Raw genomic sequence first — 17146 nt, 5'->3', positions numbered from 1 at the left:
CAAAAACAGAGGAATATGAAAGGAAAGAAGAAGAATAATATTAATGTAGAGGGTAGTGGAAAGATGAAAAGGTAAGGAGGGGAGAAAGATTGAAGAAGTAGTGGAGAGATGAAAAGGTAATCAAGAGAGAAAGGTTGAAGAAGTGTAAATATTAAAAAAATAAATGTTAAAAACAATTATAAAAAATTGGAAAAAAGAAAAAAGAAAAAGATAATTACTTGGACGTTGATGTGGCTCAACAGTAACATTAAATACTATGCTTAAAGTTTTAGCAATGTATAAATTATTATTATGTTATTATTATTATTTTTGTTTTCTTATGGGAGGATAAGATTTAAGATATTAGCTAGGTGGTTTCATATGGGTGCAACTTAAGTCTAGTGTTTCAGTGCACTGGACGCATTGTGATTGTGACACATATCCATTTTTAAACACGTGTCACAATCGGTGCGGATCCGGTGTCGCTGCCCACTAGACTTAAGCCACGACCGCTTTGTAGCCTATTCCTATATATATATATATATATATAAACAGTGTTTGTTTATATTAATTGAGGAAAGTTGGTTATTCATGACACAGAAATTGAAATTGAAACCTTGAAGACTGAAGAAATCAAGAACATGGGAATGGATAGTAAGGATCAAGAAGGAATACCAGTACCATTGCACTCGTTCGGTAGCAGTATTGTTCGGTTTGTGAGTCTCATCACTGAATTTCAGTATAAGTATTTATTGAAAGAATATGAATGTGGTGAACGCTTCTTCTTTGGTGTGGAGAGGGTGAAGGAGGTTTTACTGAAGTTAGAGCCTGGCTTGCAAGTTGCTCAAAGAGAGATTCCTAAATACAACAGTAGAATCCGGGAATGGTATTTGAAGGTGAAAGACATTGTTTACCAACTTGAAGACCTGTTTGAAGACATTGAACTCCAAGTTATGGTTGAGTCATATGACTCTCCCTCTTTATCTAAAGACAAGTTTGAAGAGTTACTTAAAGATGACGGCTTGGACTCTTCTATTCATCTTATTTTATTTCAACCTCTGCTCCTTCTTCTACTCCCTTTTCTTATTGTTCTACTCCTCCCTCACCAACATTAACAACATTTTGGTCCTTAATGTATCAAAGGCAACAGAGAGCGAATCACTTTCTGTTTCTCCAAACTTATTTACAAGTACCAGACCCTTCCTTGGAGGAAAGAATGTTTCCCATTTTGCAATCTCTTGATAATCTTTTAGGGGAAATGCTCTCATTTAGTGACTCATTACTCCTGTCCCCATGAGGAGCAGCTCACAGATAAGCATAATGGGAAAGCTGGCGGCCTTGGTCTTGGTATTTTAATTGAGGACCAAAAAGACCCGGATATGAAAATCTTCCTTGGTATTTGAGAAGATGCCTGGAATTTTGCTTCTTATTCCCCGCTGATTTCAAATTCTTAAAACAATATTTATCTTATTATGGGTGGCTGAGGGACTTGTTGAACCTGCTTCTGCATGTATCTTGGAAGATGAAGCTTCCAATTACTTCAATTCTTGGTCACACTTTGAGCTTGCATATCCACATCACCCAGGACCAGGTCTTAAATCATTTGACTTGGACCCTCTATATTATAAATTGAGACTTGATTGGAGAACCATTGATCATATTGCTATGGACCATGAATTCGTTCAACATTGTGGTTTTGATGGTCTGGTCTCAGACAAGGTGCGCCATGCTCTGTGATTTGCAGTTCCATATCTGAAGGATGCCTTGTGCATTCAAGGGGTTTAAGCACAATTCTCCCGAGGAAGGAACAGCCTCACTGTCACTCTTAATTCCCAACTCAATTATGTGCCAGGATATTTGTTCCTCAGGGCAAGGTATTTGCTTGTACTTGATTTATCTCATGCTGGCTTCAAAATGCTCCCTTCTTATGTTTGGGAGTTAATACATTTGAGACACCTGGACCTCTCTTATAATCCTATCCAGACCTTGAGTGGATTGATTATTAATCTCTTCCATCTCCAGACCTTGAAACTCATTTGCTGTTTTCAATTGACCAGCTTTCCCGACAACCTGCACTTATTATCTAACTTATGCCACCTTGTCATTAGTCCTAGCATTCCAATTGCGATGCCTACATTTATTGGTAGATTGACATGTCTTCAAACTCTTATGAATTTCACCATCCTAAAGAAAGATGGATATCAAACTGAAGAGCTAAAATCCTAATGACCTTCATGGAGAACTCAGCATCAAGAATCTTGAGAATGTGAAATTTTTGGAAGAGGCTGAGAAGGCAAGGTTGCATCTCAAGGAAGGCATTCATAAACTATGCCTGACGTGGTCCAAAAGTAAGCATAATGGGTGCAAATGTAACTTACAAAATAACAAACCAACAGAGCAATATAACCAAGGGAAACATCATGACCCCTAGTGAATGAAACCAACTGATGTAACTACATTAAGGCACCAGAATACACCATCCTGCATAAGCCTAGAAACAGCAGCCATCATCAAAACCAGATTATGTCTTCTTAAAAGAGCAAACTAGGATTCAAGCCCCATCTACAACACAAGATCCTGCTCAAAATAGAGTTATTGGCTTTGCAATTTACTTTCCAATATGCCCTCGACATCTCTCATGATATATTTGACAATTTGTTTATCACTCCTAATCCTGCTTGAATGGATTACATCATTTCTTTGCTGCCAGATGTGATACACAGTAGCCCACCAAGCTAGGTTGCAAATCAATACTCTCAGACTATTTCTCATTGTAACCCCATTTGATCATTCTTTCCTTGTTAGGCAATTTATTTCTCATAGTTAACCAGCCAATAAAAGAGTTCCTACGTATGTTAATCTCAGACCAGACCAGCTTCCACCAAGTACTGGCACAAGTAAACTTGTGTGAAGAGGCCCAAAGAGCTGTCTGCATCGTGTAACTAAACTAGACTAACCATGCTTTGAATATCAACAAGCTGGTCAGACCTGGCAGCCTTCCAAATCCATTGCTTCTCCTTGAACACAGACTCTACCTTTGCCTCAAACTGACTAGCCACATCTTATTTAACCCTATACCCATATTTTTCGAACAAAACACCATCAAGATGCCATAAATTCATGCCATAGGAAGATTCTTTTTCAGTCTCCAACCTCAAAACTCAGGAATTTCCTAGATGTTGGTCTTAGTTTAAGGTTAGTGATGCAGGGAAAGTGATGGACTGTGATATGAATTAGAACTAAATGGGATGTGAGTTGCTTTGAACAAATTGAAAGGTGGTTAGGCACCTTTGCAAAGAACACAAAGTTCTCAAAAAAAGCTCTAAAAGGCTTATTTCATTCACATACAAAAACTGATTTACAAGTGCTTACATTTTGGTACTTATACTAGTTGTTTGGCATTGACAGTCTTCTAGATGATTGACAAGTGTCTAAAACCTATTGGCCAATGCTTTAAACAATCATCTAAGTATTTAGTTACTAAAGGATTAGGGTGTAGCTACTTGAAATGCCCGGCATCAGATAGCCTCCATCCCTCAAGTACAATCTTGGGGAACTTTTATTGTCCAAAAGCATCTTCCTTTAAGAAGGCACTGCTGCACCCATGCAACCCATGGTGAGCCAACTTGAGTGAAAAAAGTTCCAGATAAGCTTCATAATAGCTCCTTTCTTCCAGTCTTTAATTCTCTTCAAGCCAAGCCCGCCTTCTTTCTTTGGGAGACAAACTTTTTCCCAAGACACCCTGACTCCTCCTCTGCCTTCACCTCTGCCATTCCACAAAAATTGATTGAAACTATGTTCAATGGTGGCTATGACCTTTGGGAGTATGAAGATGCTGCAGCTAAATCTCGTAATGCTTTAAAAAATGGGCTGCAATAATTGAGGCCAACCTGAAAAGGATAATCTCCTAGAAGACTAAGCATTGACTTTTACTAAGATCTTGGATTTTTTGTGGCCCTTTGGTTGCTTAAATGAACTTAAGTCTCTAAGAGTCAAGATGCTACTTAACTAAGATGTTTGATTTTTTTCGGCCACTGGCCACATAATAAAATTTTCAGCAAAAACTGTCCAAAGGGACCAAAACTCTCTTATCTCTAAAAATGAAATGGAATCATTCAAAAATCAAAATTCAAAACAAGAAGAATACCTGTATGGTGGTGACAATGCTAGTTGTAGTTGGTAGTTAGGTTAATAGAAAACCCAAATGTGAAAGAAACACTCTCCAAAACCCTAATCCATTCCCATTTTTCCCCAATTTGAAACTCAATTTCTCTTATTTTGTACTGTACTATTGTTCTATTCTACTGGTAAAGTCTAAAGTAATGGTGCCATTATCTGTCAACGAGTAATCAAAAGTTCAATTTCGTGTTTAGATAAATATGGCAAGCATTATTTGACAGTGATAGAATATTAAGGACTTTAAGAGCAAAGGCAGGTGTTGCAAATAGGATTGAACTCATGAACACTGTCAATAAGCATATCTGGTTTTTTCATGAACCAAGATGGATTTGCTAATTTGGTTCTCTTTTGAGAAACTATTTGGCTTTTGGTTTCCTCAAAATCCGAAGAATGTAGGTATCCCAACATATATCCAGAAAACATTCTCTTTACCCAAATTAAAAAGTATGTGAAATTCTGAAACACCCCATTAGAAGGGTCATTTTGAATGTCATTGTGACCTTTTCAACTCATTGTATGAATCATATGGATGTGTGAAACACTGGTTTATTAATGTGAGGCATTTGACAATTTGCTAGCGCATTTATAATCTTCTAAATGAATTAGCATACTCTGTTGATACCAATGCAAATAATCACTTTATTAAGAAGCAATGGAAATGGCATGTGGCATACTTGGTATTTCTGAATTGAAGAAACTTGTGGACAAAAATTCATCTGGTTTATCACATAAATCCTGGATAACAATGAAAAAAAGCCCTTCTCTATTAGCCTAAAATATGCTTTCTTGATCTAATTATTTTTTATTTACTCAGATGTTGTTACTAATAACTTTATCTCCTTCATTCATCTTGTTCTGGAGGAAGTTCAGTAGTCCTTGAAGGGAAGCTTCAGTGTCTTTGTTTCTCATCAGCTCCCCTGCAACTTCTGCAGGGGTGACCTTTACATCCTCTATGAGCCTTTCGATCTGTTGAAAGAGACTGTGATGGCAAAGCCCCAGATGGTTCAAAGCAAGGTGCTTGAATACAGAAGGGGTGCAATATGACATGCAAATATGCACATCCATACGACCAGGTCTCAACAAAGCAGGATCGAGTTGTTCTTTGTAATTGGTCGTGAAAATGATGACACGCTCATCACCACAACATGACCAAAGACCATCTATGAAATTGAGCAGTCCTGAGAGAGTCATCTGTTTATAAATCAAAGCAAATGTTAGAGAGAATTTTACTTCAAGGCTATAATGCACCTATGTAAGAAAAATCGATTTGCCTAATTTGTAGTACCCATTTTCTTTTTATCCATGCTATAGCTCCCTTATTATCTAGAAACTAGCTGTTACCAATTCCTCTCTTTTATATCCATGTAAGATTGCTTAAAATCTAAAAGGCATAGTTTAAGAAGTATTAGTCGAAATTTGTGGGAGTCTTAAATAATTAACACTATAATTTGTTTCTAGTCTTGTTTCCAGTATTGTGACGATTACCTTATTGTTTCCAGTATTGTGATCATTCTCATTTTCCCGGTTTTCTAGCTTGATAGAGCAATCAATATCCTCTATGACAAGTATTGATCTGCTAGGCATGCTGAGCAACAAAAGCCTGAGTTCAGTATTGGACCTGACCTCAGATAGATCCAAGTCATGGATGTCGAAATTCAAATAATTTGCCATTGCTGCAATCAAACTTGATTTTCCTGTACCCGGGGGACCATATAATAAGTACCCTCGTTTCCAAGCTTTCCCAATTCTTTTGTAGTACTCCTTCCCATTCAAAAAGTTGTTCAAATCTTCCATCAGTTCCTTCTTAAGCTCGGAATCCATGGCAAGGGTCTTGAACGTCATTGGGTGATTGAGATTGACTGCATTCGTGTCCCAACATGAGCCATATTCTATAACCGTGTGTAGCTTCACTGTTTTGCACTCTTCTCTAATGGACTTTGCTCTTCTTAAAATATATGGCAAGTAGGAACTTAATACCTTGTCTTTATGTCGCTTGTGAAAACTTAGCTCATAGGATCTGACCTCTGACCTCAGAGTGGCATTAAGATCCCTCATGTTTTGATTTCTGCAATTTGATGGCTCGACTTGTGTACAAACCAAGCTCCAATTCATCTGTATATTTTCAAAAACATCAACTATCTCTTCATTTCGATCCAAGGTAACTACTAAACTTTTTTCATTCTCATCTTTGCCCACTCTAACTCTTTGAACTGAGGAGCTAGTTATGGTACCTAAGTAGACCTCTGCCGCATCAAACATTTGATTCTTTGAGAAACCTTGGAATTCTTCTATCACAATGGTGAATCGAGAAGAGAAAAGTCTGGAAAGGTTCTGTAAATGAGAGGATAGGTAGCGGTGGATATCATTTGGTATGTAATCATAGGCAATGCTCCTAACCAGCATTGCTGTTGCAGCAACAGTGGCTGCTGTTGACAGAAGTTTTTGAACATTGGGAATTCTTTGGTTTAGGGACATTTCAGAGAGCACAATCTTGTTGGCAATAGGTAATTTTGAAATATTTTTTTGAGAAAAAGTCTTTTACAAGATTTATGCTGTTGAGGGACACTAAAAACTCTCCTAAAATTTTTGTAGGATGCCTCAATGAATTTATAATGTGGAGTCTAGAAAAATTTTGTATTACCATTCCTCTACATAGACTTTTATTATTATTATTTTTTTGATGAATATGTTTTCATAGAAATGATCCTGAGATTTCTAAGCTGACTTTTAAATTCTTATATTGAAAAGTAATTTGGTCTCATATTGTCCTTTATTCTCTTTTGACAAGGAAATCAATGAGAGAAGCTTCTTTGGACTTCAAGGTATTGTCAAATTACTTGCAGGGAAAGGCATGTATATGACCAGCTTGATTGACAGCAAGCAGCCAAGGTTGAAGTTAGCAGCAACACAAGCAGAATATTATAAACTCAAAAATGACGTCTCCTTTCGGTCAGCACAAAAAGTATATGATTGGCAAAATTCCAAATTAGAGTGAATTGTCATCTTCTTCCCTAATTTACTTTTTTGTTTTGTCCTTGAAACTCTGATATTCTTGTCAAGTTGGTCATTCCATCCATTGCCATTGTACTCCTTAAACTACATATATGATGCAACTCTGTTTTACTATACTTCAACAATTTTATAAATAATAATGGATGGACGGACTAATTTGGTAGAAATGTTACATTTAAGGACTAAAATGAGAAAATAAATTTAATGACCGAAATAATAATTCACCCAAACAAACTTAACAGACTATTTAAAACAAAGATTGTAGATTATGCAACCACAGAGTCTTTGGTAGGAAGATGATGACAAAATTTCTAAATTGTGTTAAACTTAAACATGCTTTATGATGTTTGCTAAGTGACTGATAGAGGCGATGTAATTTCAAGCATTCATTTCACAAAAACTGGCCTTCAAGAACTCTACATCATGAATTATCTTAGGATTTCCCTGAGAGTATCACTTAAAATTTATCCATTTCAATTCAAGTAATTTTGTAAATTATTATTATTTTGTTTAGTTCATATCCTGACACTTGATGAATAATGGAGACGACGACAATACAATTTTTCTTTTTCTTAATTTTTTTTCAAATTTCCTGAGTTAAACATGCTTTCTTATGTTTGCTTATCAATTACTAGAGTATGAAATTTCAAGTATTTGAAATGATGAAATGAAATTTAAAGAACTCTACATCATAATTTAGAATTATACATACCTATTATTATAAAAACTCTCCAGAATATCAATAATTTAGAATTATACATTGCTATTTATATAATATTGACTTTTTTTCCTTTTTGGTTTAGTGGTCAAGTTGCTTAAAATTTAAAGGGTATTTGTTTATTAGCTTTTGTTACTTACCAACGCAAGTGGGACCCGTTTTTATCCTCCTCAACGAGTGCACGGGGAACCGTTAACATACTCTTATTCCATTAACATACTACTTTATTTATAGATAAAATAGAGTTTGAACATAAGACATCAGCTCCTTACATCTCCATTATCATCTTCTTGTACATTGTATATCTCATAATGCACACTTCTCACATACATTTTAGCCACTTCTCAATTTTTCCATTACTTCTGCTCCAACTTTGATCATAATTGTTCATGAATATCTTGACAATGATAATTAAGAGGGTCTTCTAATCATATATACGAGACCAACTTTTAATACAATAACAAAAGAACACACAAAGAAAGAGAGTTTTCAAGCGGGAAAAATTCTAACAAACCAATGCTTTCACATGCATAAGAGCTGATAAATGCTATCTACTTCTAAGTGTGTCAATTCACCAATACCATCTAAGAAGTGGAAGGGACTTGTGGGAAACCTAGAGCAGGAACAGATGACAGTCAAGCACTAATTAGCATATTAAGATGGCTATATATACGAGTTTTTCTTGCAAATGCAAATTTCATAGAAAGCAACTTGTAATCAAGTTCCAGACCAGAAAGGAACCACCAAACAGAAAATCATCTGCCATATAGCACAATATGACCAAATAAAAAATACTGTTGACAAGAACCACATTGTATACATAGCACTGACATGAAAGGTTGATCCTTCTTCATACTCATAAACTTGCCTGAATCATCCTGGACCAACTTTAGGAATGTCATAATGCTCACTCATGTTTGCCAGATACTGGTTGAAATCCTGAATCCTGTCACGGTGAGATTTATTAGCTACCTTAGCTAATCTATGAACATCAATTTGCTCCCTCTGTTCAATATATCGCCTTTCTGCAGGAGTGAGATGATCATCACAATGAACAGTCTTCCCATCGCCACTCATTTTTTTGGCATCATCTACATCTTCCTCGTTAGGATCAGTGGATAGCTCTGCACTTTCACCTTCACCAAATATTAAGAAAAATGAATGACAAATATACAGTCATGATGTTCAACAATTAGAATGGAAAGTGGAAAAGATATGGACCAAACAAAATTGTTAGAGTGTTCAAACAATCTCTGGATTTAACAGCAGCCCTACTCCATACTTTTCACACTGTCTTCTTTAGATAACATATATAGTCCAATTCTTAGCAAATTTTAATATTTTCATTCAAATCAAGTTAATAGTGAGAGTTTTCAGATCTCAGAACAAGATGAGGACAACGAAATAAATAGAAATCAAATTTGCAGAAAATTTCAAGTCTGCCATTTCAAGACTTCAGTGCAGGAATATCAAGTAGTTGACCACTACCATTGCCATGTCCACAGTACGAAGAAAGCTGCTTTCAGCACAAGAACCAGAGGTAGTAACTGTGCACATGGTCACCTATGGTTTGCAAACATGGTCATGACTAAGATTTGCGGTAACTGGCTTTATCCAGCCTATTGAAAATGAACACTGCATTGGTCTAATTCTTTGCAACTCTGAACTTTCACTGGCTATCTCCATTCAGAATACAGATGAACCAAAAAATATTTCTAACAAATTGGAACAAAACAAACTTGGCGCTCCATTGAGGCTACTGAGAAATCGCTGGTTTAATTAAAAGATTTATGCCAGAGAACTCTTTTCAATTGGCCAAGGTGTTTTGGTTCCTCAAATTGCTCTTCTATCCTAGAGTTTCCTTTTTTTCTCTTAGACTAGTCCCTTGAGTCCTTTAGTTCTTTGTTGTTGTTAACATCTTGTACTTTCATTCTCTGTTTCTTTTTTGTTATGAATAATATTACTTTTATTACCTATCCAAAAAAAAAATTAAGAGCAGCTTACACTGCTCAACCTTTTTCTATGGTTCCAATAATTTGGTTCAATTCCACTTAGCATTGGAACCTTGGAAGCACAGACACCACGAACACGGATAATTTTTGAAAAATTATAAATGACCAGTATGACACGAGTATGAGACATATACGACACTGGCACGGCATCCTAAATGAAGTGTTCATGCTTCCTAAACTGGAACTATATGCCCATGCTACAATAAGAAACTATGTCTTTTGCTAGAATGATAGATTTAACAGTTCTCCCATTCCAATTAGCATAAAATCCAATTACAAGAACCACAGGTCACCAAACTCATTCTTCTAATTATGCCAACAACAAGTAACAAAGTGCTGCCCATTAATATAAATATCGGTTCGACAATAATCTGAATTTATTTATTCATTACTATTATCTTAAGCACAAAAAACACATTCATTCAGAGTGAATTAAAATTTAAAGCTGATTAATTGGAAAAAAAAAAAAAACAAACTATTATCTTAATAACCATGACAATAGGTACATGCAATACAAGACTGAATTGGAGATGAACAGAAAAATACCAACCTGGTGGAAGCTCATTTTCTGTAACCTCTGAAATCTGATCCTGACGTTTCTTGTTTTTCTTTTTCTTCTTCACTCCACCAGCCTTCACATCCAGGGCTTTTCCCTTTAGCTTCAGCTTTCCCCCAACCACGTTCTCATATCCTGACATTCTCTCTCTCTCTCTCTCTCTCTCTCTCTCTCTCTCTCTAATTTGCAGAAAATTTCAAGTCTGCCATTTCAAGACTTCAGTGCAGGAATATCAAGTAGTTGACCACTACCATTGCCATGTCCACAGTACGAAGAAAGCTGCTTTCAGCACAAGAACCAGAGGTAGTAACTGTGCACATGGTCACCTATGGTTTGCAAACATGGTCATGACTAAGATTTGCGGTAACTGGCTTTATCCAGCCTATTGAAAATGAACACTGCATTGGTCTAATTCTTTGCAACTCTGAACTTTCACTGGCTATCTCCATTCAGAATACAGATGAACCAAAAAATATTTCTAACAAATTGGAATGAAACAAACTTGACGCTCCATTGAGGCTACTAAGAAATCGCTGGTTTAATTAAAAGATTTATGCCAGAGAACTCTTTTCGATTGGCCAAGGTGTTTGGGTTCCTCAAATTGCTCTTCTATCCTAGAGTTTCCTTTTTTCTCTTAGACTATTCCCTTGAGTCCTTTAGTTCTTTGTTGTTGTTAACATTTTGTACTTTCATTCTCCGTTTCTTTTTTATTATGAATAATATTACTTTTATTACCTATCCAAAAAAAAAAATTAAGAGCAGCTTAAACTATAGTTTTATAGTTCCAATAATTTGGTTCAATGCCACTTAGCGTTGGAACCTTGGAAGCACAGACACAAACACAGGTACGATACAGTGACACGGGTAATTTTTTAAAAATTATAACATAAAATGACTAGTACAACACCAGTATGACACGGGTATGACACATATACGACACCGGCACGGCACCCTAAATGAAGTGTTCATGCTTCCTAAACTAGAACTATATGCCCATGCTACAATAAGAAACTATGTCTTTTGCAAGAATGATAGATTTAACAGTTCTCCCATTCCAATTAGCATAAAATCCAATTACAAGAACCACAGGTCACCAAACTCATTCTTCTAATTATGCCAACAACAAGTAACAAAGTGCTGCCCATTAATATAAATATCGGTTCGACAATAATCTGAATTTATTTATTCATTACTATTATCTTAAGCACAAAAAAACACATTCATTCAGAGTGAATTAAAATTTAAAGCTGATTAATTGGAAAAATAAAAATAAAAAAAAAACAAACAAACTATTATCTTAATAACCATGACAATAGGTACATGCAATACAAGACTGAATTGGAGATGAACAGAAAAATACCAACCTGGTGGAAGCTCATTTTCTGTAACCTCTGAAATCTGATCCTGACGTTTCTTGTTTTTCTTTTTCTTCTTCACTCCACCAGCCTTCACATCCAGGGCTTTTCCCTTTAGCTTCAGCTTTCCCCCAACCACGTTCTCATATCCTGACATTCTCTCTCTCTCTCTCTCTCTCTCTCTCTCTCTCTCTCAGTTTTCCGGTTAGGGTTTGGATTTTGGGGGTGGGTTATTTTTTGATTTTGGTAGGGGACGACACCGTTTGGGGATTTGCTTACTTTTTTTTTTTTTTTTTTTTAAGGTTTATATAAAAATTAAGAAATAAATAAGTAAATAAAAATTAAATATTAATTTAAGGGCAAAACAGGGTCATTTTGGAGGGATTTAACCAAGTTAATGGATAACTGAACTGAGGGGTTTTGAAACTTTGGAGACTAAAATGAAAAATAGTGAAACTTAAAAAGTGAGTTTTGGAATTTAGAAAAAAAAAAAAATTAATGTCATTATGTAGATCTCAAAATGATCGATAATTAGAGTGTTTTTAGGAGTTTTTCCAAATTCTTGTACTATTTGAAGAGTGAACAATTACATTTGTCTTTCACCTATTTACTTTGTCCTCCATCTTCTACTCAACCTCCACCATTGCTTGTTCTTGTCTCCCATCACCAACATGTAGCCTAGATGGTCAAATCAAAAAAAAAAATTTTAATAATTTGTTCTTTTTTTTAGTTATTATTTATGTCAAATTTCATGACAATTTAATATTATTTACCATTCAATTAACAAATTTATTTTTTATGCATAATTTTAAATATAACAAAGATAGTGTCTACTTCTACAATCTTAAATTGGATTTTATTGTTATCACAAACTGATTCCAATCCCTAATAAAACAAAATGGTGCAGTCCAATAATTAAACTGAGCTTCCCATGTGATACGCTTGTATGCTATAAATTTATTATAAAATATTTGAGAAGAAATTATTTGATGACTAGATTATAATAGGAAAAAGTTTAATATTTGAGGAATAATACTCATTAAATATTATAATATTTGAGGAATAAAATTCAATTATTTACAAGCCATTAGATAAAGGGAAAATAAAATTTTTTAATATTATAATATTTAAAATATGAACCAATTGTAATATTGCTTGCGTAAATTGACAAATATTTAATTATTTTTCAAACTTAAGAACATAATTATCTTTTTTTTATTCTTAATTATGTGTTAAATTGTTTTTGTATTTTTTTTTTTTTTACACCAAACTTATACAGTGTAACTTTAAATTTTTGCATATATACGAGTTTGTGTGTAATGGAGAAGCCAAAAAATTATATAATGGGTGAGGAAGTTTATTCTAAACCATGCAATCATGGAATCTATTAATTCTATTTCTTCCCATCAAAATCTAAACTAATTCATTTCAAAAAAAAAAAAAAATCTAAACTAATTAAGCATAATGTGTACAACTAATATTCTAAACCGTTCACAGTGGTATTGGCACCCGAATGTATTTCTTTCTTTTTCTTTTTCTTTTCTTTTTCTTTTTAATTAGAGAATGAGAAGTGTAAAATTGAGCTGTTTGATCCCTCCGTAGCATCTAGAAAATGACTATGTTCGAAGTATTAGAATTATGGTTAAATAATTAAATTCATTATTTCCTAATAACTTAAATTTTTAAGATAATAGTTAATTTGACATAGTATCAGAGTATGAGATCTTGAATTCTATCTCTAACCTTACTCTATCTCCTATTTAAAATATTGAAAATCACACTTCTTGTACCTTACTTATTAAGAGGGAGTTAAGGCCCAACATGTGAGTGTGGGAGTGTTAGAATTATAGTTAATTGATTGAATTTTTTTTTTTGAGAAATATATCATTTCCTAATAGTTTAAACTTTTAAGACAATTGGTAATTTAATATGAAGTATTAGCTTTGAAACATTTATGTTTTCCTAAAAAAAATAGAAACATTTATAGAATAATGAATCTTGCTCATGGAGAAGATGCCATCCTTGCTTTGCAAGCATAGAGAAATTGATTGCCTTGGGATCACGAAAACCCGTATCCCCTTCTTTTCTAGGAATAGTAAGCTTTTTCCAACAGAGCCAATGGATTACTCGTGTGTTGGATTGTCTCCACAAAAATCGGGCACATATAGCATTGAGTTCCTTGCATAACTTGATTGGGAGCTTAAACATGCTCAATTGGGTAGGTCGGTATGATTTGGGCTTGATTAGGATTTCTTCACTTGCTTGAGATAAAAACTTACCCTTGCATTAAAACAAACAAAGCCTCCAGAGAATATAGATTGTCTTATACCTAGTCCATCCCTAATTGATCTCATGGATTCAGCAACCTGAAACACAATTAGGAGACGTCATTTAGATTACGGTGGTTGTCACAAATCTTTTTCCTACAATGATCATATAACATTTCTAGTTTTTTCCTTTTTTATGCAATAGTTTCTCTACGTCTTTCACACATATTGTGGCAAAAATGGGCAAATACCCCTTTCTAGCAAAGATTTCAGCGATATGCCCCCTTTCTAAAACTATTTAAGTTTATGCTCCTATTTTGAAACTCAATTTTCTAAAAATCGAGTTTCAATGTGAAACTCGATTTTTAGAAAATCGAGTTATAGGCAAATTCCGAAGCTTAAAAAAAATAATAATAATATGAAACTTGAGTTCCACTTGAAATTTTTCAAGAAACTTGAGTTTATAGAACTCGAGTTCTTCACTGAAACTCAATTTTATTAAAATTGAGTTTCAAAACAGGGGCATATGCCTAAATAATTTCATAAATGAGACATATTGCTGAAAATTTTGCCAGAAAGAGGTATTTGCCCATTTTTGCCCACATATTGCAGAACAAAATCTTGGACAATATTTGATACGATTAAGGTCATTATAGGACATGACATCTTCATGCCCTACTGCAAAGCACAACCATAATCCACATTATCACTAATTCTATCACCATGCTTTCATGTATATTTCTTCTATAGATTATAGAAATCTTTGGTTTTTTCGAAGTTCAATGCCCCTGATTCTTAATAATACAAATTATCATCAGGCATGATGAGCTTTCGTAATGAAATTGTTGTTAGAAATTTAATTTTTTTATTTAAACAAATAGTTGTAATTTTTGGCATAATGTCTTTTGATCCAACTGAATTTTCCTTCGACTCCTATCCCTTGCTTATGATCATGAGCTTTCAGAAGAAAATAAATAATATATTTATTAAGTCATCAGAGGTTGCATCTACTTCTAGGGTTTTAAATTGGATTTTATCGGTTTCTCAAAAAAAAGAAAAAAGAAAAAAAAGAAAGAAGGATTTTATTGTTATTATAAATTTAATCCGATGTTAATAAAACAAAAAGTTGCGACCCAATTGAGTTTTTTTTTTTTTTTTTTGAGAAGAAGGTTCGATCCAATAGATTAAATGTATTAGATTGATGTATTGGAGAAGCCAAAATTATTTAATGGGTGGCCAATTTTATATGAAAAACTATAGAGTTAGTCACCTATTTAATGAGTGGCCAATAATCTCACATTTGTGGTTTACCTTTGTATTGGTATATCAATATTTAATTTCAAAAAATAAAAATAATGAAAAAATTGAGTCTATGAATAGAACATTTGTGGGGCATTATATTCAAGTGACTATTTAATATAAATAAATTATTAATTTTATAAGAGATCTAAATAATGCGCTTAAAATATAGATAAAGTAAAAACATATAAGACCATTACAAAATTTTGGATATTAGAAAGTATTTGAGAAAACTTAATAAGATACTTTTATTATTATTATTATTATTATTAATTTTAAAGTTAGGAAGATAAATGGGAAAGAAAGTGCATATTGACAAAAATGTACCTCCCCTACCATTACTCTTATATATCATATAGATTATTAATGTCACATCTACTATGTTTGAAGTAGATGCATAAAAATTTAGCCATGATGAACTTAACCTAAGAACTCACGAAAAAAAAAAAAAAATCCTTAGGAGCTTTCATCAACCTAAGAGCTTGAAATTAATTTAGTAAATCTAGAAGATCTTAATACCAGAAACCATGTAATTATATTTACTCCCCAGTCCCCACCTTCCTAGATTACGCTTTGAATACATTTACTTCAACTCTTGTTTGATTGCACTAATGATCTACTGCCAGCTAAAACCACTTCTTCTTTTTTTCTTGTTCTCTTAATAATAAATAAAATAAAATATTTCCTGCCAAACCAATAAAACTGAGGAAGATTTTATTGCTAAAATTTGATCACTACACATTAGAAAAGTGATCTAAATAAGATATCCAGACAAAATTCCACATTTAATACCGAGTAGAAGCTAAATCCTCCCTAGATCATAGAAAAGACTCGGAGAAACTAGTACACATCATACGTTGTACTACAAGACTATCACCAGTACACACCAAAAGCAACTTTCGCAAAGCCTAGCATGAGTTAAGCAATATACAATATTGCTTAACTCAAATAGAGGGTTTGGTGTGATCAATAGAGACAATGTTATTCCGTAGATTCCAAGAATGGTTTAGTACGATCAGTAGATCCCGGGGATAATCCTGTATGGAACCTTCTCACAATATAATTTCCAATACTTTCCATACCTGCAAGCAGGAACTTGTCAGAATTTGAACGCGCGTGCAAACACACACACACGCACACTATCTTTATCTAAGTAAAACAATTAGTTGATAATATTTCAAAACTGTCTTTGTTTGAAGCATTTGTAAATCATGGGGTGGCAACATCCAAGAATATAAATGGTTTACTATCCCTACAGTTCATCACATTACTATTCCTTTCTCCTCCGTAGAGCATTAGCATGAAGTAAGGGGCACACCAATCAAATCACCAAATATATATATATATATATATATTCCTCTCTCATGGTATTAGAAAGTTTTAGCAAGACGGTTTTTAGTGCATGATTGCATGTTCAAGACAGAGAATAGTAAAGATAGCACAGAAATTTGTATTTGCTTACTTGGACCGACATCGATCATCATCCCTTTTTGCTCGGTCAAAAAGAAGGATAGTAAGAAATATCACATAGAAGAAAGGTAGGAACTGCAAAAAAACAATAAAAGAATGAGTTACACACAAAAAGAAAGGGGGAAAAAAAACACACACACGCAGAGCTTACATGATTGAAGAGAGCTGGGACAGTCCAGAAGAAAGCAGACAATATTTCTGGTACATAATGGAAATGACGAGATAATCCCCACCTGCAGGAGCCACAGAAAAGCATCACAAAATTAGTTTTAGTCAAAAGCCAAATTTCAGTATTCAAT

The 17146-nt window shown here is 34.1% G+C and overlaps 2 protein-coding genes and 1 long non-coding RNA gene across 3 annotated transcripts; all 3 read right to left on the bottom strand.

The window, feature by feature from the left end:
* Positions 1-4770: 4770 nt before the first annotated feature.
* LOC112034382 (AAA-ATPase At3g50940) lies at positions 4771-8413 on the bottom strand. Its single transcript, XM_024067201.2, has 2 exons — positions 5644-8413; positions 4771-5349 (listed from the first exon to the last, which is right to left on the bottom strand). Exons 1-2 carry the CDS (start codon positions 6631-6633, stop codon positions 4969-4971), a joined length of 1371 nt encoding a protein of 456 aa, XP_023922969.1. The 5' UTR covers positions 6634-8413; the 3' UTR covers positions 4771-4968.
* Positions 8414-8534: 121 nt separating this feature from the next.
* Positions 8535-10641, bottom strand: LOC112034060 (uncharacterized). The gene is made up of 2 exons (XM_024066850.2): positions 10451-10641; positions 8535-9024 (listed from the first exon to the last, which is right to left on the bottom strand). The coding sequence occupies exons 1-2, from the start codon at positions 10596-10598 to the stop codon at positions 8762-8764; spliced, it is 411 nt and encodes a 136-aa protein (XP_023922618.1). The 5' UTR covers positions 10599-10641; the 3' UTR covers positions 8535-8761.
* A 5417-nt stretch (positions 10642-16058) lies between these two features.
* On the bottom strand, positions 16059-17130 carry LOC136069424 (uncharacterized). Its single transcript, XR_010630663.1, has 3 exons — positions 16999-17130; positions 16840-16922; positions 16059-16459 (listed from the first exon to the last, which is right to left on the bottom strand). It is a non-coding gene; the product is annotated as an uncharacterized LOC136069424 (long non-coding RNA).
* Between the last annotated feature and the right edge of the window lie 16 nt (positions 17131-17146).

The sequence above is a fragment of the Quercus suber genome, unplaced genomic scaffold (genome assembly GCF_002906115.3).
Source record: "Quercus suber isolate HL8 unplaced genomic scaffold, Cork oak 2.0 scaffold_169, whole genome shotgun sequence".
Taxonomy (NCBI): Eukaryota; Viridiplantae; Streptophyta; class Magnoliopsida; order Fagales; family Fagaceae; genus Quercus; species Quercus suber.
The sequence above is the reverse complement of the archived record's forward strand: the minus strand, read 5'-3'. Positions and strand labels throughout refer to the sequence as shown.